The sequence below is a fragment of the Hordeum vulgare genome, chromosome 5H (genome assembly GCF_904849725.1).
Source record: "Hordeum vulgare subsp. vulgare chromosome 5H, MorexV3_pseudomolecules_assembly, whole genome shotgun sequence".
In the NCBI taxonomy this organism is placed as follows: domain Eukaryota; kingdom Viridiplantae; phylum Streptophyta; class Magnoliopsida; order Poales; family Poaceae; genus Hordeum; species Hordeum vulgare.
The window spans coordinates 482629066-482654674 of NC_058522.1; the positions used below are offsets into that span (position 1 = coordinate 482629066).

A 25609-nucleotide genomic window follows, 5' to 3' on the forward strand; every position below is an offset into this window, starting at 1 on the left:
GAAAACATAACTGTAAAACAAGACTCCCCCTGGATTGATGTTGGTATGGACGGTATCCGAGGATTCGGCTAGCCGTGGAGTGTGATTGATTGGTGGTGGGGGAGTTAAAACTTTACTTTTCTGTTTGGGAACCTCCTATAGCATGTGTAGCGTGGAAGATGTTGAGAACTCTTGGTCATTGCGTTGACAATGAAAGCATACCACCCAAAATTATCATCTCTGTTTTCAAAGCTTGAGCTCTGGGACCTTTGCAAATCAATGCTTCCCTCTGCAAACACTACAAGAAATAAGGTCAATTATGACTCCCCGTTTTGGTCGTTGATTTGTCATTGTTTTCGTTTATTGACCTTCTTTTGACCAAATTCAGAACGTCAACAGTTGGCCGTCAAGAACGAACAAAGATGACCTTTTTTGGAATTTTGGTCATGGCCGCCCTTGACCAAAATTTTGGTCGTAAAATCCACGACCAAAATTATGGTCATTACGGATGAGCCTAAAACACGTAGGATCTGATGTGGCCAGCCAACATGGCAATGCCCATGTGGCACATGCTGACGTGTCAAAATGACATGTGGACGCCATGTAGGACTAGTTGAAATCTGTTGTTTAAATGGGCCGAGCCCAATAATGGATCAAGCCCATTAACGCAATCAATTTTTAGATTTACTTTTGGGCCACAACCATTGAAAGAGCCCAACAAATCAACCTGTTAACGTTAATTCTTAGGCTGAGGCAACGTACATGCTATTTATTCATTTCATCATCAATTGGCCCAGCTCTTATTCAAGGAAAATCAACAGTATTTCTGTTGACAATTTGGTAGTCAACCAAAAGAATAGAAGAATATAATGATAATAATAATATAACTCAAATAACATAGTAGTATCATTACATCACAGGATTACAAAATTTGAAGGTTGACTCAAGGCCAAAATTTTGAAGGAATGTGCTAAGAGACATTTTGTAGTGAGAATGTCAGCAACAACAGCAACAATTTGGTTCTCCAGGTTGTGGTACCTCTTGTTCCATAACACTTTCCATGTCAGCCTGGCATTTAAAGAAATATGTACAATGCCATCAATATATTCAGCCACAGATTTTACTAAAAATGAAGCCTACACATTGCACACGATACTTATTTGAAAACAAGTCAAGAAGACAAGTGATGTTATTTAAAAAAGGGGCAACATCTTATTTACAGCACGCACGAAACTGGCTACATAATACTACTTAATATAGTAACTCAACTAGACACAGGATATCAGTAGTCGATTAAATATTTATCAATATTCAATTAAATATTTAGCACAAACATGACAACAAGCACTTATATCAATAGGATAGGTTGAGAACATAGCTCTCAAGACAATATAACAGTAGTAATAATAACGAACAGAATTCTAGAAGACTACAACCCAAGCAAAAAATCAAAGTATAATGTAGTCATCATTTTAATCACACAACACATGCGACCAAAAGTTACATGCTCCTCCACTAGGAGATGAATAACTCGTACATTATACAACTACTATAATGATGGCTTCACTCAATTAATCAAGGACATCTTAAGTTTAGTGTTTTGACAGCAAGCCATACATAAAAAGAATTAAGAAGCGCATGATTTATTAACAAAGTAGCAAACATGATTTGTATAAACACATGAGTTTGGCAACGACTATTAATAAATTCAGAAAGCAAAGAATATTGCATCACATGAAGTTGTACTGGAACTTATCATCCATGTCTGTCAAACTAAAAACAACATTGCTGGCTACCAATTACATATTCTAGAAATATCAGACATGAATTATATGACGATACTCGTATTTATCAGCCATTGTTGGCTATTCTGTAGAAATATAACAATATTCAACATTGTTTGCTATTGTATTTATTCTAGAAATATAACAGTATTCAACATTGTTGGCTATTGTGTAGTAGCAGTGTACTAGGAGATAACAGAATCGCCCTACAAAAATATAGGGGCAAGAACCAGTTTTGTGATGGAACTTAACTTACGAACGGTTCCAGTTGTTCGACTGACATGTTTCCTACCATGAAAAAACAAACATCAGAATTAATGAAGCAACCATAAAGGCTCATAAGGATTATAATCCAATTTGAAATACTTTGAAAGGTAGATACTTTGAAAGGTAGATAAGCACTCAAGTTGCACATATAATATCTAGACACACACACTTCACTACTTGTCGTCGACATAAATTGCGCACTGTCATACCAAAATACACAAGTTGTAGCCTCCATATTTTTAGCTATTGAAAAATATTGCTTATGTATCATATCTTCATATAATATACTATTTGTTCAGTTTACAGCCACTGCAAAATTAAATACTTTTGCAGTTTAGTGCATTATATTTGCAGCAATTTAAGTGTAAGAGGAGGATTAAATATTTAAGTTTACAGAAAATGCAAAACAGATGTTAATTTGGAAATTTTCTATCTCCAAAAGTGATTCCATCTAAAGAAAAGCAAAACAAAAAGGCAGTGCCTGAAACGCCTTTTTCTTTTGACCACTAACAAACCACTTTGTTAACATGGTCATGGACATTGAGTTCTGTCAAAACGATCACCCAGATCGCAAGCTTTGCTATCGGCATGCAATAACATTCAGGCCAACATTTCTTTTCATTTCCTAACAAACACTACAGACAACACCAATGAAAGAGTTTCTTCTTATCAACAACTATAATAGAAGATGAGATGATGCATCATGATTCCTGCTCCCACTAGCAATACTGCTGATGCTGAAAAGCTAGGAAGAACTTAGCAAGAAGAATTAATCTTAAGCTAAACAAGTAGGAAGAACACCAGCTCGCTGAACCGAGATCACGTGTCCTCTTAGAGCAATGTCGATCAGCGGAGCAACGACGACGATCAGAGCATGACATGGAAGAACACCACCGTCCCAGCCCACGACATCCTAATATGCATCATCAAACGAAACCGGAATCAGGGCACCGTGCAGCAGAGCAGGCGAGAGATGTACTAGCGATGGATGTGTGGTTAACAGTCAGTGGACGAGGTGCGTATGGATAGAAACTATGGATGGATGGATGATCTGGGCGAAAACCAAGCAAGCAGGCTCATGGACAGCAGGAAGATCTGCTTGCGCCGCCCCTCGGTGGTTGGACCATCTGTTGCTCGCCCCACCACGCAAGCGGCTGGATTGACCGAACCATTGCTCGCGCTGCCCTGCCGATGGCTGGATCGATTGGGCCGTTGCTCGCGTCGCGTCGCCAGTGGCTGGATCGATCGGGCTGTTGCTCGCACCGCGCCGCCGGTGGTTGGATCGATGGCCCACTGCTCGCGTTGCGCCGCCGATGGCTGGATCGGCCGCTGCTCGGGCTCGAGGGGACGCGCCGCCGGTGGCTGGATCGGGCGCTGCTTGCGCTCGAGGGGACGCGCCGCCGGTGGCTGGATCGATCGGGCCGCTGCTCGCGTTGCGCCGCCAGTGTCTGGATCGGCCGTTGCTCGCGCTCGAGGGGAAGGCAGGGGTGGCTAGGGTTCGAGGGGGGACATGGCGGCTAGGGTTCGAGGGGATTTGGGGGAAATGTTTGGACGGGAGCTGCTGTATGGTGCGGTGCGGCTGAAATACTTGATGAAAATACCCTCATATGTGAAGCGGGAAAGTTTTTGTAGTAGCGGGAAAGATTTTAGGTGTGACTGGAGACGATTTGGAGCTAAAAATCTTTGCACATATTATATAGACAGAAACATAATTCCTCTAATCGAGTGAATACACATATCATTTTTCTGAGATGCGTGTTGCCTGCCCGACGTAATTTATGGTCGGCCACGGCACCACCCGCTGCCTGCTGGGTGCAAGTGATGGTCAGTCGCGCCACCGCTGCCCCTTGCGGTAGACTTGACCCGGTATTTTTGTTTTCTAGGGTTTGTTTCTAGTAGCGGGCCTTCAACCAATAATTTTTCTTTTATTTATAAAAATATGGACTTGGTTCAGGTTTGGCCCAAAGGAGGCCCATAACAGAACACATATATAATTAAAAAGATTTCCAACCGCTACTACAGCATGTGCACGATAAATGCCTACTCGTAGGTGCTTCTTGAACTAGTGACATGTCTTTGATTGAGTCTTGTTGGCCCCATTTTTATGAATTTTATCAATTATATGCCATTGACAACCACGCGACACGTCTATCAATTTGTCCATCATAGTCGTGTGTCTGGCTATTAAAATTGACAACTAGACATACACCTAGACAAAAAATTGACAATTAAACACACACCTTGATAAAATTATTGAGTTGTCATCCAGACACCCTCAGGAGATTTCTATGATAATATAATTTCGTCATGATGGACTTGAAATAAGCTAGTATGCATCATTCACATCTTTATGACCATTCTATGCAATTAGATAATGACCTATTCACCCTAAATGGTCATGACATGATAGGGTTTTGACCCATCCACAGTCTTCACAAGCAATTTGTGAATTTTGGTCATTGATCTATGACCAATTAAACCTCTGTCAATAATTTTGGTCATAATTGACCATATTTCTTGTAGTGAAAGGGCCTGTCTATTTATGTTCCTGTTGAGTCATCCTCTTCTTATAAAAGCACCAATTAGAGAGCACCTCTGTCATTTTTATACTTTGCTTTTGACTGTAATTGAGTATGACTATGACTGGATCTTCTTTGCCATGAATTACAATGTTTAGTCAACCCTTGATCTTTGGAAGTGCTCTGCATTTATGTTTTGCGGTCTCAGAAAGAGCTAGTGAGATACCACCTATTCATATTGCTTCATGCTTGTTTTGATTGAAGTGTTGGTATGTGAAACTTATTATTATTTGCTCGCCAATTGATTATGCCATTGATATTAGTTTACCGTGAGACCTACTTGTCATTTGCTTATGTGGTTAACTTGTGATCTTGCTGAAATTTTGGTTATGAGTTAGACATAGTTGCAACAACAAGATCAAACAGAGTTTATCAAAGTTTTTCTTTCTCTTTCAGTTTGTCAACTGAATTGCTTCAGGACAAGCAAGGTTTTAAGCTTGGGGGAGTTGATACGTCTCCGTCGTATCTACTTTTCCAAACTCTTTTGCCCTTGTTTTGGACTCTAATTTGCATGATTTGAATGGAACTAACCCAGACCGATGTTATTTTCAGCAGAATTGCCATGGTGTTGTTTTTGTGCAGAAATAAAAGTTCTCGGAATGTCCTGAAAATTTACGGAGAATTTTTATGGAATATATGGAAAATACCTGCACAAAGATCCACCGGAGGGGGTGTGCGAGTGGGCCACGAGCCCAGGTGGCGCGGCCACCCCCTGGCCGCGCAAACCAGACTCGTGGGGCCCACGTGGCTCCGCCGCCCCCAATTCAAGCTCTATTTATTCCCTTTCGCCCGGAAAAAAAATCAAGGAGAAGAGTTCAACGCGTTTTACGATACGGAGGCGCCGCCACATCACGTTCTCGCGCTGGAGGGCAGATCTGGAGTCCGTTTTGGGCTCCGGAGAGGGGGATCGTCGCCATCGTCATCATCAACCTTGCTTCATCGCCAATTCCATGAAGCTCTTCACCGTTCGTGAGTAATCTATTCGTAGGCTTGTTGGACGGTGATGAGTTGGATGAGATCTATCATGTAATCGAGTTAGTTTTGACGGGGATTGATCCCTAGTATCCACTATGTTCTCAGATTGATGTTGCTACTACTTTGCCATGCTTAATGCTTGTTGATACGTCTCCAACGTATCTATAATTTTTTATGGTTTCATGCTATTATCTTGTCAAACTTTGGATGTTTTATATGCCTTTTATATCTTTTTCGGGACTAACTTATTAATTCAGTGCCAAGTGCCAGTTCCTGTTTTTTCCGTGTTTTTGACCCTTTTCAGATCTAATTTTGAAACGGAGTCCAAACGGAATAAAATCCCCGAAAAGATTTTTTCCGTAACAGAAGAAGATCGGGAGACTTGAGAGCCAAGGCAGGGGAGCCTTAGGGACCCCATGAGCCCCCTAGGCGCGACCAGGGTTCCTCGCTCATGGCCCCCCTGAGCCCCCTCTGCCCTAGGTCTTTGGCCTATAAATTCCATAAAATCCCATAAAAATCAAGGCATCCACGAAAACACTTTTCCGCCGCCACAAGCTTCCGTTCCCGCGAGATCTCATCTAAGACCTTTTCGGTGCCCTGCCGGAGGGGGTTTCGGAGATGGAGGGCTTCTTCATCAACACCATTGCCTCTCCGATGATGCGTGAGTAGTTTACTTCAGACCTACGGGTCCATAGCTAGTATCTAGATGGCTTCTTCTCTCTCTTGGATCTTCAATACAAAGTTCTCCATGATATTCATGGAGATCTATCCGATGTAATCCTCTTTGGCAGTGTGTTTGTCGAGATCCGATGAATTGTGGATTTATGATCAGATTATCTATGAATATTATTTGAGTCTTTGCTGATCTCTTATATGCATGATTTCATATCCTTGTAATTCTCTTCGAGTTGTGGTTTTTGTTTGGCCAACTAGATCTATGATTCTTGCAATGGGAGAAGTGCTTGGTTTTGGGTTCATACCGTGCGGTGACCTCACCCAGTGACAGAAGGGGTAGCAAAGCACGCATCGTGTTGTTGCCATCAAGGGTAAAAAGATGGGGTTTTCATCATTGGTTTGATCCCTCTACATCATGTCATCTTGCTTAAGGCGTTACTCTGTTCGTCGTGAACTCAATACACTAGATGCATGCTGGAAAGCGGTCGATGTGTGGAGTAATAGTAGTAGATGTAGAAAGTATCGGTCTACTTGTGTCGGACGTGATGTCTATATGTATGATCATTGCCTTAGATATCGCCATGACTTTGCGCGGTTCTATCAATTGCTCGGCAGTAATTTGTTCACCCACCGTTTTACTTGCTATTTTGAGAGAAGCCTCTAGTGAACACTATGGCCCCCGGGTCTATTCATCATCATAATTTCAGCTCTACACTTTTACTTTGCTTTGCTTTCCGCTTTCATTTCTCACTTTGCAGACAATCTAGAAGGGATTGACAACCCCTTTATAGCGTTGGGTGCAAGCTCTTTGTGTTTGTGCAGGTACTTTGGACTTGACGTGATGCTCCTACTGGATTGATACCTTGGTTCTCAAACTGAGGGAAATACTTACTGCGACTGTGCTACATAACCCTTTCCTCTTCAAGGGAACACCAACGCAAGCTCAGAAGGCCGCGAGGAGATCCTTGGCATATTTGCCAAGGAAGTCCCTATAGGCGTAGCCAGCAGCAGAAGGATTTCTGGCGCCATTGCCGGGGAGGATCAAGTCAAGATCTTATCCAAGTAAGTGTCACAAACTCATCTCTTGCATTTACTTTGTTTGTCAGTTGCCTCTCGTTTTCCTCTCCCCCACTTCTCATTTGCCGTTTTCATTTGCCGTTTTCTTTTGCCTTTTTCTTTCGCCCATTTTTCTCGCTTGCTTTTTGCTTGTTTGTGTGTGGGATAGTCTATCAATGGCTAGACGCATTACTCCAAACGATACCCCCGAGAACGAAGTTCTCAATTTCAAGCAAAACGAGGAAGAAAACTTAAAGGACGCTTGGTATAGGATTTGCAATGCTCAGAGTAGATCTACTCGTAAGCAATCCACTACCGTCCTGCTTCGCAGTTTTTATGTGGGTATTTCTCCTTGGAATAGGTATATTCTTGACACCATCGTAGGCGGAAATTTCTTGGGTAGCCATACCGTTGATTCTTACAGAGCTATTACAAGTTTGGTAGGCTCACCCCCGCTCATGGTTAATGGAACTATCTTAACTCTGGAACATGTGATGCGTAGGCTTGATACCATTTGTTAGAGCATATATCTCCATATGTGGTTTTGGTAATTGATGACAATTCCTATGGACTAATGGTTGCCTTAAGTTACATTTATAGGATTTGTCCATAGGCACTTCTTGAAGTCCATCTGTTGGGTTCAAGGAGTTTATACGATGACCAAGATTGTATTCAAGGTATTATCCAAAGAATGGTCATAGAGACACATGGTTGATCAAGATCTCAGACAAAGAGTAAATCAAGATGATCAACACACAAAGCGTACAAGATGTACCGAGAGGGATCAAGTGATCCCATGGTATGGTAAGCATTGTCCATTACGTGTTTGTGTACTAACCCATGGTCTTCGTGAGAGTTCTATGTGGGGGTTAGGTGTGTTTCCATGGGCTTGCGTCAAAGGGAAGATCTCATACAACCCATGAAGTATGACGTCAAGTTGTGATCGTCATCAAGATTGCGATGTGCAAGTTCAAGTGGATCAGCACAAAGATATCATGCTTGAAGCTTGCCGTCCATTTATGGTGGCAATGGACTTGTGAAGATATGTTGAAGAGTGGCTCACCCATGGTGAGTATGGGGGAGCAATCAACTAGTCTTCATCAAGCCAACACAATCAAGAAAGGTGGTCCATCTTGAGGAAGCCAAGATCATCATCATCTAGCTCAAGAGGACGAGGTGCAAGGTATAGGGTTGCCCTTGATAGGTTTTCTGTTTAGGATAGATTGTTGTACTATCAAGGGGGGCTCTCAAGTAAGTAGCTTAATCGTATCGTTCGTTGAGAGCTCAAACCATTTGCATCCTTGCATCATACTTCTTTGTTCTTGTTTGGTGTTTCTCTTTGTGAGTTTTAGAGCTTATGGTCATCTTCGTGACAAGCTCGAGTTCATCGAAAACAGAGTCCACATGACATTTTCGATGTTGGAGTTTTTGCCGGTTCTTCATTCATAGAGGACTCACATCTCTATATCATTGGTATTTTCATATCTGCATGGTCTTAAGATTTCAACAAGCTTGGGTTTGCTCGATTCGGAGCTCGTATGCGAAAGTTATGGCTGTTTCAGTGGCGAGCGGTAGTACCGCTGGACCTAGCGGTAGTACCGCTAGAGTTGGCAGTAGTACCGCTGGCCCTAGCGGTAGTACCACTAGAGCTGGCGGTAGTACCGCTGTCCCAGCGGTAGTACCGCCCTTGGCCAGCGGTAGTACCGCTCCAAGTTTTTAGTACCGTCATCTTTGCGGTTGTACTGCGTCGGACATTCTTGCGAAGACTTTCTTGGCGGTGGTTGGCCCAGTAGTATCTTTGGGCTACCATGGGCTCAGCGGTAGCACCGCTGCAGCCAGCGGTAGTACCGCCGGAGGGTCAGGGGTAGCACCGCTGCAGCCAGCGGTAGTACCGCCGGAGGGTCAGGGGTAGCACCGCTGCAGCCAGCGGTAGTACCGCTGCAGCCAGCGGTAGTACCGCTGGGCTCGGGCTGTAAGTGGGGGTAACGGTCTGATTCCTTCCCCCACTATATAAAGGGGGTCTTCTTCCCCCTTGGCCTTATCCATCCGTTGAGCTCTTGTTCTACCTCCATTGTTGACATTCATAGAGCTTGCTAACTCTCAATCCCTCCAATGATTCTTGCTTGTTCTTGAGGGAAAAGAGAGAGGAGATCTAGATCCACATCTCCACCAATTACTTTCTCCTCTATGTGAGGGGAACCCCTTGGATCTAGATCTTGGAGTTCTTTGTGAGCTCCTTGTTCTTCCTCTCATATTTCTCCATAGCTTTCGTTGTTGTGGAGGGATTTGAGTGTGAGGGACTTGACCACTTCGTGTGTTCTTGCCATTGCATTAGTTGCATCGGTTTGAGTTCTCCACGGTGATACGTGGAAGTGAGAAGTTGAGAAGCTTACTACCTTTGGTACTTAGTACCCTAGATATTGTTCTTCGTGGATGCTTTGGCATCCTAGAAGCTTGGTGGTGTCTCGGAGCTCAATCATTGTGGTGTGAAGCTCCGGGCAAGCGTCGGGGTCTCCAATTAGGTTGTGGAGATTGCCTCGAGCAATTTGTACGGGTACCGGTAACCGCCCCCAAGGGTTTCCACGTGTACGGGTTCGGTGACCGCCCCCAAGGGTTGCCATTTGTACGGGTTCGGTGACCGCCCTCAAGGGTCCCTTAGTGGAATCACGACATCTTGCATTGTGCGAGGGCGTGAGGAGATTACGGTGGCCTTAGTGGCATCTTGGGGAGCATTGTGCCTCCACACCGCTCCAAAGGAGATTAGCATCCGCAAGGGTCTGAACTTCGGGATACATCATCGTCTCCCCGTGCCTCGGTTATCTCTTACCCGAACCCTTTACTTATGCACTTTACTTTGTGATAGACATATTGTTTATTGTAATATATCTTGCTATCACTTAGTTGTTTATCTTGCTTAGCATAAGTTGTTGGTGCACATAGGTGAGCCTAGTTGTTTGTAGGTTTTGTTCTTGACATATTAAATGTTAGTTTTATTCCGCATTTGTTCAAGCCTAAACCTTAATTATTTTAAAGTGCCTATTCACCCCCCTCTAGGCGACATCCACGTCCTTTCACCATTGAAAACAAAGTTGCTACGATTGAACTCATTGAGAGTTTGGATAAAAAGATCCACAATCAAATCACTCAGTATGGATCCAAGGTGGGAATGGTTTTGAAAAATTTAAAGGAGAAGGAACCCATAGTTAATGATTCAGCTAGAATTGGCAAACTAGAGGATGTTATAACCAACTTGGGTTCCGCTTTTGCCGCTGTGCAAAATACTCCAAATTCTTCCCACAATAAGGCTACCAAGTCTGTTTTTGTTCCTAAGGTTAGCGGTGAATCATCTAGCAAGAAAGATGAAGATCTTAAGATGATGAATGATCACGCTACTTATGGTTTGGGCACCAAAGATGACTATACATGATTCCATTACCTTATGCCTAGCTAAGGGTATTAAACAATAGCGCTTGTTGGGAGGCAACCCAATGAATTTATCCTTTTTCTTTTCTGTTTTGTTGCATCCACACCATCATAATTCTGTTATGATTGTGTTTTTGGTGTTTCTTTTTCTGTTTGTGCCAAGCAAAGCCTTTATGATAGCTTGGGTGATAGTTGTTTGATCATGCTGGAAAAAGACAGAAACTTTCTGCTCACGAAATTATTTTTCATTTCTATCCAGAAAGAGCTTTTGAGTTGATTCTTTTTGCTGCTGATTGATATAAAAATCACCCCTGCAGTCTTAATTTTTCAGAATATTTGAAGTACATAAGTATACGAAGTATACAGATTTCTACACACTGGTCTGTTTTTGACAGTTTCTATTTTTGTTGAGTTGGTTGCTTGTTTTGATGAAAGTATGGATAGTATCGGGGGGTACTAGCCATGGAGATGTGAAAATACAGTAACCCAACATCAAAATAAGTAGAATTCAATTTTAATACAGTACCTAAGGAAGTGGTGGTTTGCTTTCTTATACTAATGTTATCACGAGTTTTTGTTTAAGTTTTGTGTTGTGAAGTTTTCAAGTTTTGGGTGATGCTCTTATGGACAAGGAGATGAAGATTGGAAAGAGCTCAAGCTTGGGGATGCCCAAGTCATCCCAAGCCAATTCAAGGATACCAAAAAGCCTAAGCTTGGGGATGCCCCGGGAAGGCATCCCCTCTTTCGTCTTCAATCCATCGGTAACGTTACTTGGAGCTATATTTTTATTCACCACATGATATGTGTTTTGCTTGGAGCGTCTTGTATCATAGGAGTCTTTTATTTTTGTTGTGTCACAATCATCCTTGCTGCACACCTTGTGAGAGAAACATGCACTCATCGTGATTTTGCTAGAATACTCGTTGTGCTTCACTTATATCTTTTGAGTTAGGAAATTTAACTCACATGTGCTTCACTTATATCTTTTGAGTTAGTTGATTTTGCTCTATGTGCTTTACTTAGATCTTTTAGAGCACGGCGGTGCATGGTTTGGTAGTTGGTTTGTGCTATAAAAGTAGTCCCAAAAGTGATAGATATCCAATGAGGATACAAAAACTTCCATCTTCATGTGCATTGAGTAGAAAGAGAAGTTTGATTCCTCTCAATTAGTTTTGAGACGTAGATTTGGTAATATTAAAAGTTATGTTAGTAGGGTATTGTGAATCTAGAAATACTTGTGTTGAATTTAGTGATTCCCGTAACATGCACGTATGGTGAACCGCTATGTTAGGAAGTCGGAGCATAATTGATCTACTGGTTGTCATCCTTTGTGTTGCGGTTGGGATCGCGCGATGGTTTACACCTACCAACCCTTCCCATAGGAGTATGCGTTTAGCACTTTGTTTTGATTACTAATAAAAACTTTTGCAACAAGTATATGAGTTCTTCATAACTAATGTTGAGTCCATGGATTTTACGCACTTTCACCTCTACACCATTGCTAGCATCTCTAGTACCGCGCAATTTTCGCCGGTGCATAAACCACCATATGCCTTCCTCAAAATAGCCACCATACCTACCTACTATGGCATTTTCATAGCCATTCCGAGATATATTGCCATGCAACCACCACCGTTCCGTCTCATGACTTGTGCCATCATTGTCATAGTGCTTTGCATGATCATAAGATATCTAGCATGTTGTTTTCATGGCTTGTCCGTTTTTTTGATGTCATTGCTACGCTAGATCATTGCACGGAGGCATTTCCTACGGAGTCATTCTTGTTGTAAGCTTTGAGCTTTGAGTAAATAAAAGTGTGATGATCATCATTATAGAGTATTGTCCCATGTGAGGAAATAAAAAAAAGAGGCCAAAGAGCCCAAACAAAAAAAGAGGCCAAAGAGCCCAAACAAAATAAAAAAAGAGGCCAAAGAGCCCAAAATAAAAAAAGAGAAAAAGAGAGAAGGGACAATGCTACTATCTCCTTTCCACACTTGTTCTTCATATTAAGCACCATGTTCTTCATGATTGAGAGCCCCTCTCTTTGTCACCACCATATAACTAGTGGGAATTTTCATTATATAACTTGGCTTGTATATTCCAATGATGGGCTTCCTCGAAATTGCCCAAGGTCTTCGTGAGCAAGCAAGTTGGATGCACTAGTTCTCCTTTAGAGTTTTGACATATTCATAGCCCTAGTGCATCTTTTGTATGGCAATCCCTACTCATTCACATTGATATCTATTAATGGGCATCTCCATAGCCTTTGAATATGCCTAGTCAATGTGACCATCTTCTCCTTTTTTGTCTCACAACCACCACCACACTCTATTCCACCTATAGTGCTTTATCCATGGCTCACGCTCATGTACTGCGTGAGAGTTGAAAAAAGTTTGAGAAAGTAAGAGTGCAAAAACAATTACTTGGCCAATTCCGGGGTTGTGCATGATCTAAATTAGTTGTGTGGGGGATGATGGAGCATAGCCAGACTATATGATTTTGTAGGGATAACTTTCTTTGGCCTTGTTATTTTGAAAGTTCGTGATTACCTTGCTAGTTTTCTTGAAGTATTATTGTTTTCACGTCAATAGCAAACTATTGTTTTGAATCTTACGGATCTGAACATTCATGTCACATAAGAGAAGTTACAAAGGACAATCATGCCATGTAGCATTCAACATCAAAAATTCATTCTTTATCACTTCCCTACTCGAGGACGAGCAGGAGTTAAGGTTGGGGATGCTTGATACGTCTCCAACGTATCTATAATTTTTGATGGTTTCATGCTATTATCTTGTCAAACTTTGGATGTTTTATATGCCTTTTATATCTTTTTCGGGACTAACTTATTAATTCAGTGCCAAGTGCCAGTTCCTGTTTTTTCCGTGTTTTTGACCCTTTTCAGATCTAATTTTGAAACGGAGTCCAAACGGAATAAAATCCCCGAAAAGATTTTTTCCGTAACAGAAGAAGATCGGGAGACTTGAGAGCCAAGGCAGGGGAGCCTTAGGGACCCCATGAGCCCCCTAGGCGCGGCCAGGGGGGAGGCCGCGCCTCCCTGGCTCGTGGGCCCCCTGAGCCCCCTCTGCCCTAGGTCTTTGACCTATAAATTCCATAAAATCCCATAAAAATCAGGGCATCCACGAAAACACTTTTCCGCCGCCTCAAGCTTCCGTTTCCGTGACATCTCATCTGGCGACCTTTCTAGTTCCCTGCCGGAGGGGGTTTCGGAGACGGAGGGATTCTTCATCAACACCATTGCCTCTCCGATGATGCGTGAGTAGTTTGCTTCAGACCTACGGGTCCATAGCGAGTAGCTAGATGGCTTCTTCTCTCTCTTGGATCTTCAATACAAAGTTCTCCATGATCTTCATGGAGATCTATCCTATGTATTCCTCTTTGGCGGTGTTTGTCGAGATCCGATGAATTGTGGATTTATGATCAGATTATCTATGAATATTATTTGAGTCTTTGCTGATCTCTTATATGCATGATTTGATATCCTTGTAATTCTCTTCGAGTTGTGGGTTTTGTTTGGCCAACTAGATCTACGATTCTTGCAATGGGAGAAGTGCTTGGTTTTGGGTTCATACCATGCGGTGACCTCACCCAGTGACAGAAGGGGTAGCGAGGCACGCATCGTGTTGTTGCCATCAAGGGTAAAAAGATGGGGTTTTCATCATTGGTTTGAGTTTATCCCTCTACATCATGTCATCTTGCTTAAGGCGTTACTCTGTTCGTCATGAACTCAATACACTAGATGCATGCTGGATAGCGGTCGATGTGGAGTAATAGTAGTAGATGCAGAAAGTATCGGTCTACTTGTCTCGGACGTGATGCCTATATGTATGATTATTGCCTTAGATATCGTCACGACTTTGCGCGGTTCTATCAATTGCTCGACAGTAATTTGTTCACCCACCGTTTTACTTGCTATTTTGAGAGAAGCCTCTAGTGAACACTATGGCCCCCGGGTCTATTCATCATCATAATTTTAGCTCTACACTTTTACTTTGCTTTGCTTTCCGCTTTCAGTTCTCACTTTGCAAACAATCTAGAAGGGATTGACAACCCCTTTATAGCGTTGGGTGCAAGCTCTTTGTGTTTGTGTAGGTACTTTGGACTTTACGCAATCCTCCTACTGGATTGATACCTTGGTTCTCAAACTGAGGGAAATAGTTATTGCAACTGTGCTACATCACCCTTTCCTCTTCAAGTGAACACCAATGGAAGCTCAGAAGGCCACGAGGAGATCCTTGGCATATTTGCCAAGGAAGTCCCTATAGGCGTAGCCAGCAGCAGTTGTCACTAAGGCCCGAGTGCCATGATTTCAGATCTGAAATTATTATGTTGTCACCAATATATGTGTGTTTTAGATCCGATCTTGCAAGTTGTAGTCACCTACTATGTGTTATGATCCGGCAACCCCGGAGTGACAATAACCGGAGCCACTCTCGGTGATGACCATAGTATGAGGAGATCATGTATTCACCAAGTGTTAATGCGTTGGTCCGGTTCTTTATTAAAAGGAGAACCTTAATATCCCATAATTTCCATTAGGACCCCGTTGCCATGGGAGGGATGGACAATAGATGTCATGCAAGTTCTTTTCCCTAAGCACGTATGACTACATACGGAATACATGCCTACATCTCATTGACGAACGGGAGCTATTTACATATCTCTCCGTGTTATAACTGTCGCATGATGAATGCTATCCAGCGAAATCACCGATCCAATGCCTACGAGTTTGTCCCACTACTGCTATTGTTACTTGCTCTGCTGCTACTGCTGTCACTATTGCTGTCACTACTGCTGCTACTGCTGTTACCACTGCTGTCACTACTGCTGTCACTATTGTTGTTCCTTGCTACTGCTGTTACTTGTTACCTTGTTGTTACCTGCTACAATACTTTTCTGGCGCCATTGATACTTCAGTCAGGAATAGTCTGCCGACAACAGACCCTTTTCGGACACCGTTGCTATCATACCACTTTGCTTCTTATACTTTGCTTGCAGATACTAATCTTTCAGGTGTGGTTGAGCTGACAACTCAACTGCTAATACTTGAGAATATCCTTTGGCTTCCCACGTGTCGAATCAACAAATTTGGGTCGAATACTCTACCCTCGAAAACTGTTGTGATCCCATACACTGGTTGGTTACTTCGAGACGATCGCGTGACCAACAACACCTATCTGGAGCCGTTGTCGGGGATTTCCAACATGTGGCCAACTTGATCTATGATTCTTGGAATGGGAGAAGAGCTTGGTTTTGGGTTCATACCGTGCGGTGACCTCTCCCAGTGATAGAAGGGGCAGCGAGGCACGCATCGTGTTGTTGCCATCAAGGGTAAAAAGATGGGGTTTTCATCATTGGCTTGAGTTTATCCCTCTACATCATGTCATCTTGCTTAAGGCGTTACTTTGTTCGTCATGAACTCAATACACTAGATGCATGCTGGATAGCGGTCGCTGTGTGGAGTAATAGTAGTAGATGCAGAAAGAATCGGTCTACTTGTCTCGGACGTGATGCCTATATGTATGATCATTGCCTTATATATCGTCACGACTTTGCGCGGTTCTATCAATTGCTCGACAGTAATTTGTTCACGCACCGTATTATTTGCTATCTTGAGAGAAGCCTCTAGTGAACACAATGGCCCCCGGGTCTACTTCACATTATATTTTCAGCCTTACACTTTTACTTTGTTTTGTTTTCCACTTTCAGATCTCACTTGTCAATCAATCTTGAAGGGATTGACAACCCCTTTATAGTGTTGGGTGCAAGCTCTTTTGTGTTTGTGCAGGTACTCTGGACTTGGCGCAATTCTCCTACTGGATTGATACCTTGGTTCTCAAACTGAGGGAAATACTTACTGCTCTTGTGCTACATCACCCTTTCCTCTTCAAGGGAAAAACTAACGCAAGTATCGCAAGCAGCAGAAGAATTTTTGGCGCCGTTGCCGGGGAGGATCAAGCCAATAACTTATCCAAGTAAGTGTCGCAAACTCATCTCTTGCATTTACTTTGTTTGCCAGTTGCCTCTCGTTTTCCTCTCCCCCACTTCACCAATTTGCCTTTTTGTTCGCCCTTCTTCCGTCCGTTTTCCGTTTGCTTGTGTTCTTGTTTGCTTGTTGAAGTCACCATGACTGAAAACACCAAACTTTGTGACTTCTCGAATACTAATAATAATGATTTTATTAGTACTCTGATTGCTCCCGCCACTAGTGCGGAATCATATGAAATCAATGATGCTTTTTTGCATCTTGTTATGAAAGAGCAATTCTCTGGCCTTCATAGTGAAGACGCCGCATCCCATCTTAATACCTTCATTGAGCTTTGCGATATGCAAAAGAAGAAAGATGTGGATAATGATGTGATTAAATTGAAGCTTTTTCCGTTCTCGTTGCGAGATCGAGCAAAAACTTGGTTTTCGTCTTTGCCTAAAAATAGTATCGATTCTTGGAACAAGTGCCAAGATGCTTATATATCCAAGTATTTTCCGCCGGCTAAGATTATCTCTCTCCGTAATGATATTATGAATTTTAAGCAACTTGATCATGCACATGTTGCACAATCTTGAGGGAGAATGAAATTAATGATTAGAAATTGTCCCGCTCATGGCTTGTGATGGGGTTATAGTCCCAGGGTAGGGTCATAGGCCTGCCCTATAGGTCCTACCCAAGGACTACCCTTCATAGTGGGCAAGGCCCTTAGACAGTTCCGACTGAACTAAGGACCCCCCATCACCCAGTCGGTGACGAGCATTCGGAGCATATTTATCGTACCGACTAAATTCCACTATGTACATCGTAACCTCCCAGGAGGACAATGGTCATACGTTTTCATACACCATTATTAGCATTTAAGGCATACGTTACCTGTAACGTAGGCATTTATTCGCCACCACTCCACCCCTGTCCGCCGGGCCGTTGTAAAGGGCAGCGCACCCTATATAAGCCGCCCTTCCCCACTGGTGCAGGGGTTGGCATTTACTGTAATCCTATATTCCACTCGACACTAAGCTCCCAAGAGCACCGAGACGTAGGGCTTTTACCTCCACCGCAGAGGGGCCTGAACTCATACAACCTCGCCGTAGCTAAGGCTCTGCCCATCCTTTCGTACCCTACACATCTACTGTCAGACTTATACCCACGACAGTTTGCGCCCACCGTGGGGCAGGCGTCTAAGCGACTTCCGGCGAGTTTGTAGCTTCATCTTTTCATCATGTCGTCCGGCGGAGATTTATGCGTGGGTCAGGAGATCCTCTTCGGCGCACTCTCCTTCATCGTCGATGATTCGACATGGCTTCAGGATGCGTCTCTCGACGTCAAGGCGCTCCCCAGTCGCGGGGCTACGCACTTCCGTGCCGGTGCCCGCGGCGTCCTTCTTCTCCAGCAGTCGGCCCCGGTGTCGACCTTCGCCCCCGTCACGCGCCGCAACAAGCGGTCCCGCCGTCCGCGGCTCCAGCGTTGGGTGCAACATGCCCAGGCGCGCCAGAACGCATCCTCTCAAGTGGCGGTCCTCAAGTCGGTTGTGGTCGCACCGCCGTCCCAGTGCTTGGACTCAGTTCCGACTCAGTTACCTTCCGAGTACTTGGGTCGCGGGCCTGCAGCCGAAGTTCTCATGACAAATTCCCATGAAAGTCCCCACCGGACTGGCCGGAACAGGCACGAGGTCGGCGAATCGTCCGGCGCTCGCCGTCAACACCACCGTTCTGCCAGTCGACGCACTCGTCAGAGCAACGTCGAGGTGTTTCGTACACCCGTCCTCAACCTGGCTGCCGCTGCCAAGATAGCCGATTCCCTCCAACCAACTGATTCAGAGGCTGGTAGAGGTATCGAGCAGATCCGTGCCCTGTTGCACACAGCGCAGCAGCAGAATTCGGCGGTCTCCCATTCGCACAACAGGATCCACAACAGTTCTCTTCACGCGAACACGCATCGGTCAGTTTACAGCCCCCAGTCTCATCAGCGACGCAGAGGGGGAAGCCGTTCCACGAATCCCGAAGATCGTCGTTGTTCACGCACCCCTCCGCGGGGTGGGCCTTACGGGCCCCGACATCATGATGACCGGTGTTCAGTCGGTGACACGTATGATCCAAGGCCCGACGCAAGAGGCCACATCACCCAGAGGAAGGTCGACAGGAGTCGAGCTCACCGTGATGGTCACGGTAGAGACCGTCCGAGTGGAAGCAGGACCATCGTCTCTGGCCCCGAGTGCTTCAGTCGGGCCATCCGTTCAGCTGATATCCCCTCCCAACTTCCGACTGGCGACGGGGATCAGCAAGTTCACAGGAGAATCCAAGCCAGAAACGTGGCTGGACGATTACCGAGTGGCGGTCCAGATCGGTGGCGGAGATGACCAGGTCGCCATGAAACATCTCCCCCTGATGCTCGACGGCTCGGCACGAGCGTGGCTGAATCAATTGGCTTCATCAAGCATCTACAGCTGGGCAGATCTGTCCCGAGTGTTCATCAGGACCTTCGAGGGCACGTGCAAACGCCCTGGTGGTCTCGTGGAGCTCCAGCACTGCGTCCAGAAGCAGAATGAGCCCCTGTGCGATTTCATCCAGCGCTGGACGACCCTCTACCACACGGTGGAGAACGTCACAGAGCATCAAGCAGTCTGCGCATTCAAGGCAGGCGTGCGGTACAGAGATCTGTACCTGAAGTTCGGTCGGACAGGCGACATCTCCATGAGCAAGATGATGGAGATAGCCACATGCTATGTAAATGGCGAAGAAGAGGACCGCATACGTAGCAGCAAGCACAAGGTAGTCGCCGACGGAGATGGGAACAGCAATCGGAAGCAAAAGCAGAAAGCTCCGTCCACTCCGCAGGCAGAGGCAGCTACCGTTACAAATGCCAAGTTCAAGGGCAAGGGGAAAGCTCAGTATACCCCCAAGAAGAAGCAGTTTGGGAACTCCATCCTGGATCAGCCATGTCCAATCCACACGAAGATGGATGAAGAAGGCAACGCCATATTCCCGAAGCACACCACTCGGCAATGTCGCCTCCTGATCCAAGGGTTCGGCGAAGGGCAGCCGAGTGAAAAGGACAACGAGCAGGATGATGAGGACAAGGAGGATCCGCTCCCCCAAGTCCACGCAACATTAATGATTTTTGCTAACGTGGAAAGCAAGAGTCGACTGAAGCTGGTGAACAGGGAGGTGAACATGGCCACCCCGACCAACCCCACGTTCCTCAAATGGTCTCAGACTGCGATCACCTTTGATCAGTCGGATCATCCAGCACACATGCCCACCCCGGGGAGGCAGGCTCTGGTAGTCGACTTGGTGGTGGAAGAAGTCCGACTGCGCAAAGTCCTCATGGATGGCGGCAGCGGCTTGAACATCATGTACGCTGACACTCTCAAGGGGATGGGCATTTCCGATGTCCAAACTTAGCGAGAGCAGCATGTAGTTCCATGGAGTCGTCCCACGACGAAAGGCCAAGTCACTCAGCCAGATCGCGTTTGACGTCGTTTTCGGCTCCGACAAGAACTTCCGCAAGGAAAAGCTGACATTTGACGTGGTGGACTTCCAGAGTGCATACCATGCAATTCTGGGCCGTCCGGCGTATGCATGTTTCATGGACCGTCCATGTTACGTGTATTTGAAGCTGAAGATGCCGGGTCCCAAAGGTGTGATCACCATCACAAGCAATCAGCAGTGGGCCGAAGAGTGTCTGCAGCAGGGGTCGCAGATTGCCGATCAGCAGATGGCTATCCTCGAGCTGGATGAGTACAAGAAGACGGCCGACCCCGCTGACTTGATGCGTTCGAAGAAGCCAGCTTCGGAGTCCGCATTCCAGTCGGCGAGCGACACGAAGAAAGTCAGCATCCACCCGACGGACGACACCGCCGCCCCGACGAACATCTCCACCACCCTTGATCCAAAATAGGAAGCCGAGCTCATCCAATTCCTCCGTGAGAACTGGGACATTTTCACATGGAAGCCCGCTGACATGCCAGGTGTACCCAGGGAGTTGGCTGAGCACCGACTACATGTGGATCCTACCGCTCGACCCGTTCGAGAACGCCTACGTCGGTCCGCCACGCACAAAAGGAAGGCAATCGGAGAGGAGGTGGCTAAACTTTTGGCAGCCAACTTCATTCGCGAGGTACACCACTCCGAGTGGCTCGCCAATGTTGTCATGGTGCCCAAGAAGGACAAGTCCCTCCGTATGTGCATCGAATTCAAGCATCTCAATAAGGTCTGCCCGAAAGATCATTTCCCGCTCCCCCGCATTGATCAAATTGTCGATTCGACTGCGGGTTGCGAGCGTTTATCATTCCTTGATGCCTATTCGGGCTATCATCAGATCCGTCTGTATGGTCCGGATGAATTAAAAACAGCCTTCATCACCCCATTCGGGTGTTTCTGCTACATCACTATGCCATTCGGTTTGAAGAATGCAGGAGCAACTTTTATGCGCATGATCCAGAAATGCCTCCTTGACCAGATCGGTCGAAATGTGGAGGCATATATGGACGATATCATAGTCAAGTCACGCAAAGGTTCCGACTTGCTGACTGACTTGGCAGAAACATTCGCCAACCTTCGTAGGTACGATATCAAGCTCAACCCTGCCAAGTGTTCATTCGGTGTTCCCAGCGGAAAGTTACCCGGTTTCTTTGTTTCCGAACGAGGAATCGATGTAAACCCCGAAGAGATCGGGACCATCGTCCGAATGGAGCGGCCGGGTAGAATACATGATGTTCAAAGGCTCACAGGTTGCCTAGCGGCTTTGAGCAGGTTTATCGCTCGACTCGGCGAGAAGGCGTTACCTCTGTACCGACTCATGAAGAAATCAGATACTTTCGAGTGGACAGACGAAGCCCAGATTGCATTCGACGACCTCAAAGCCCTGCTTTCCACCCAGCCGGTTCTTACTGCCCCGCTCAGTAAAGAACCCCTTCTTCTGTACATCGCGGCTACAAATGAAGTCGTCAGCACTGTTCTTACAGTCGAACGTGAAGAAGAAGGCAAAGCGTACAAGGTTCAGCGGCCAGTATATTATGTCTCCGAAGTCCTGACTCCTTCCAAGCAGAGGTATCCCCATTATCAAAAGCTTATTTATGGGATCTACATGACTGCAAAGAAGGTGTCTCACTATTTCCAAGACCACTCGGTGTCTGTCGTTTCTGATGCTCCGTTGTCGGAAATCCTCCACAATCGAGACGCATCAGGCCGAGTGGTGAAGTGGGCTATGGAGATGTTATACTGCGACATCAAGTTTGAAGCCAAGAAGGCTATAAAGTCTCAAGCCCTGGCTGACTTCATAGCAGAATGGGTAGAACAACAGCAACCGACTCACATCTACTCGGCTCATTGGACTATGTTCTTCGACGGGTCCAAGATGCTGAATGGCTCCAGCGCTGGCGTAGTGATCATATCGCCGAAAGGTGATAAGCTTAAGTATGTGTTGCAGATACATGTCGATTCCTCCAACAATGAGGTAGAGTATGAAGCTCTCCTTTATGTATTGCGCATGGCCATCACACTCGGCGTCCGTCGCCTGATGGTCTATGGCGATTCAGATTTGGTGGTTAATCAAGTGATGAAGGAGTGGGATGTCAGGAACCCCACCATGACTGCATACTGCAACGCAGTAAGGAAGCTCGAGAAGAATTTTGAAGGTCTGGAACTTCACCATGTTCCGCGACTGAAGAACCAAGCACCTGATGAGTTGGCAAAACTCGGATCCACTCGGAGACTAGTCCCGAGTGATGTCTGTCTCGAGCACCTACATCTCCCTTCGGTGAAAGAAGACCCCTTTACAGAGGAACCGGTACAACCGAAGAACTCAACAGATCCGACTGAGGTCGAGGTCCCCACTGTGGTTGATTTGATCATGGAGATTCTTGCTATCATCCCCGATTGGACTGTGCCGTTCATTGCATACATCCTGAGGCAAGAATTACCAGAGGACGAAGTCCAAGCGAGGCAGATAGTCCGCAGGTCGAAGTCCTTCACCGTCATTGATGGCCAGTTGTACAAGGAAAGTGTTTCTGGAGTCCTTCAGCGATGCATCTCCCCTGAGGAGGGACAGTTAATCCTGGAAGAAATTCACTCGGGAACTTGCGGTCATCATGCCTCCTCAAGAGCAATCGTCGCCAAAGCATTCAGAGCTGGCTTCTTCGGGCTGCAGGCGAATGAAATGGCAAAGGATATGGTCGACCGATGCGAAGGCTGTCAGTTCTATTCGAACAAGTCCCACAAGCCAACATCTGCGTTGAAGAAAATCCCTCTTGTTTGTCCGTTCGCAGTGTGGGGATTAGATACAGTCGGTCCGTTCAGAACAGGCCAAGGGGGATTCACTCATCTGTTGGTGGCAGTCAACAAGTTCACCAAGTGGATTGAAGCCAAGCCCATCAAGAAGCTCGACGCCCTTACGGCCATCAAATTTGTCAGAGACATCATCTCCAGATTCGGAGTACCGCACAGCATAATCACTGACAATGGCACAAACTTTGACTCGGACAGATTCAAAGGTTTTTGCACATGCCAAGGTATCCGAGTGGATTTTGCATCTGTGGCGCACCCTCAAACCAATGGGCAAGCAGAGCGGGCGAACGGACTTATTCTTCAAGGGTTGAAGCCTCGACTCCTGCGAGAAGTTGGACATGCCACCGGCGCATGGGTCACCGAGCTGCCTTCGGTGTTGTGGGGCCTCCGCACAACTCCGAATAGATCTACAGGGCGATCCCCGTTCTTCCTCGTTTATGGAGCGGAGGCAGTCCTTCCGAGTGACTGGCTTCACAACTCTCCACGAGTCGAACTCTTCTCCGAAGCCGAAGCAGAGCAGGCCAGGCAAGACGGAGTGGATCTACTAGAAGAAGAGCGCGAGATGGCACTCACTCGCTCAACAATTTATCAACAAGATCTGCGGCGTTTTCACGCGCGGCACGTCAGGAGTCGCACATTCCAAGCAGGTGACCTGGTGCTCAGAGTGGACCAGCAGAGGCCTCACAAGTTGGCTCCTGCCTGGGAAGGACCCTTCGTCATCTCTAAGGTGCTGAACAACGGAGTATATCGACTCTACAACCTCGACAGGGAAACGGACGAGCCACGAGCATGGAACGGAGATCTCCTGAAGCGCTTCTACACGTGGCCGCCGATGGAGGCAATGTAAAGAACAAGTATCATTGAAGTAATACAAAGCAGACTGATTTTTTGCAGGTCCAAAATTCTTCCGCGTTTGCAGACTCCGGTCTAAAAAAAAATCTTCTCTCCGAGTGTGCGCTAACAGCCGCACTCGGGGACTTAGCTGTGATCCAGAATCGCCTAAGTCAAAAATTCTCTCCGAGTGCACGCTAACAGCCGCACTCGGGGACTTAGCTGCGATCCAGAATCGCCTAAGTAAAAAAATTCTCTCCGAGTGTGCGCTAACAGCCGCACTCGGGGACTTAGCTGCGATCCAGAATCGCCTAAGTCAAAAATTCTCTCCGAGTGCGCGCTAACAGCCGCACTCGGGGACTTAGCTACGATCCAGAATCGCCTAAGTAAAAAATTCTCTCCGAGTGCGCGCTAACAGCCACACTCGGGGACTTAGCTGCGATCCAGAATCGCCTAAGTAAAAAAATTCTCTCCGAGTGTGCGCTAACAGCCGCACTCGGGGACTTAGCTGCGACCCAGAATCGCCTAAGTCAAAACTTCTCTTCGAGTGCGCGCTAACAGCTGCACTCGGGGACTTAGCTGCGATCCAGAATCGCCTAAGTAAAAAATTCTCTCCGAGTGTGCGCTAACAGCCGCACTCGGGGACTTAGCTGCGACCCAGAATCGCCTAAGTCAAAACTTCTCTCCGAGTGCGCGCTAACAGCCGCACTCGGGGACTTAGCTGCGATCCAGAATCGCCTAAGTAAAAAATTCTCTCCGAGTGTGTGCTAAAAGCCGCACTCGGGGACTTAGCTGCGACCCAGAATCGCCTAAGTCCAAAAATCTCTCCGAGTGCGCGCTAACAGCCGCACTCGGGGACTTAGCTACGATCCAGAATCGCCTAAGTAAAAAATTCTCTCCGAGTGTGCGCTAACAGCCGCACTCGGGGACTTAGCTGTGATCCAGAATCGCCTAAGTAAAAAATTCTCTCCGAGTGTGCGCTAACAGCCACACTCGGGGACTTAAATGCGATCCAGAATCGCCTAAGTAAAGAATTCTCTCCGAGTGTGCGCTAACAGCCGCACTCGGGGACTTAGCTGCGACCCAGAATTGCCTAAGTAAAAAAGCTTCCTTCGAGTGTATCCTCGAGATCCACTCGAAGGCTTAGCAGACCCTCATTGAGGTTCATGTGGATGTGAAGACAACTGACAATTACATGCTCCACATGTTTGCCATTGGCTTCACCAAGAAACACCAAACAAAAACCACGAGCCCAAATCGTGTCAGAAAATAAACTTGGTGAAAGAACAGCAAAATATTCGATTCGAATTCAACGTTGGATCTACGTAGTCGGCTCGGTGTGGATCAAGCTTACCCACACCGAACCACGAATGTGACGGCCAACAGCACTGGCCCAAGTTTGATACAGATACCACTCGGCATACCGAGGTAAAGTTTTTCAAGCGTCATCAGGACTGGCACCAGGACTGGCAGGCTCCACAAAGGTCTCAAGATCGATCCCGTCCGTGATACGAGTGGCTGTCTCGAGGAAGGTCTCCATGAAATCTTCGAATCGAAGCTTCTTGGTGTTGGCGGCCTGCAACGCCTTCAGCTTTTCTTCGCGAGCTTCCTTGTAGTGCACCCGGACCAACGATAGCGCCATGTCCGCACCACAACGAGCGGCAGACTTCTTCCATGCCTGCACTCTATTCGGGACGTCCTCCAGCCGAGTCATCAACCCTTCTATTTCCTGCCGAGAATCGTCTT

General features: G+C 46.1%; 1 protein-coding gene across 1 annotated transcript in view; it reads right to left on the reverse strand.

Moving 5' to 3' along the window:
- Positions 1 to 836: 836 nt before the first annotated feature.
- The window catches only part of LOC123396947, a 33231-nt gene continuing 8458 nt past the window's right edge, over positions 837 to 25609 (reverse strand). The window contains exon 2 of the mRNA XM_045091702.1: positions 837 to 3609. Within this exon, the coding sequence (XP_044947637.1) occupies positions 3034 to 3609 (576 nt within the window). The 3' untranslated portion in view covers positions 837 to 3033. The remainder of the gene's footprint in view (positions 3610 to 25609) is intronic.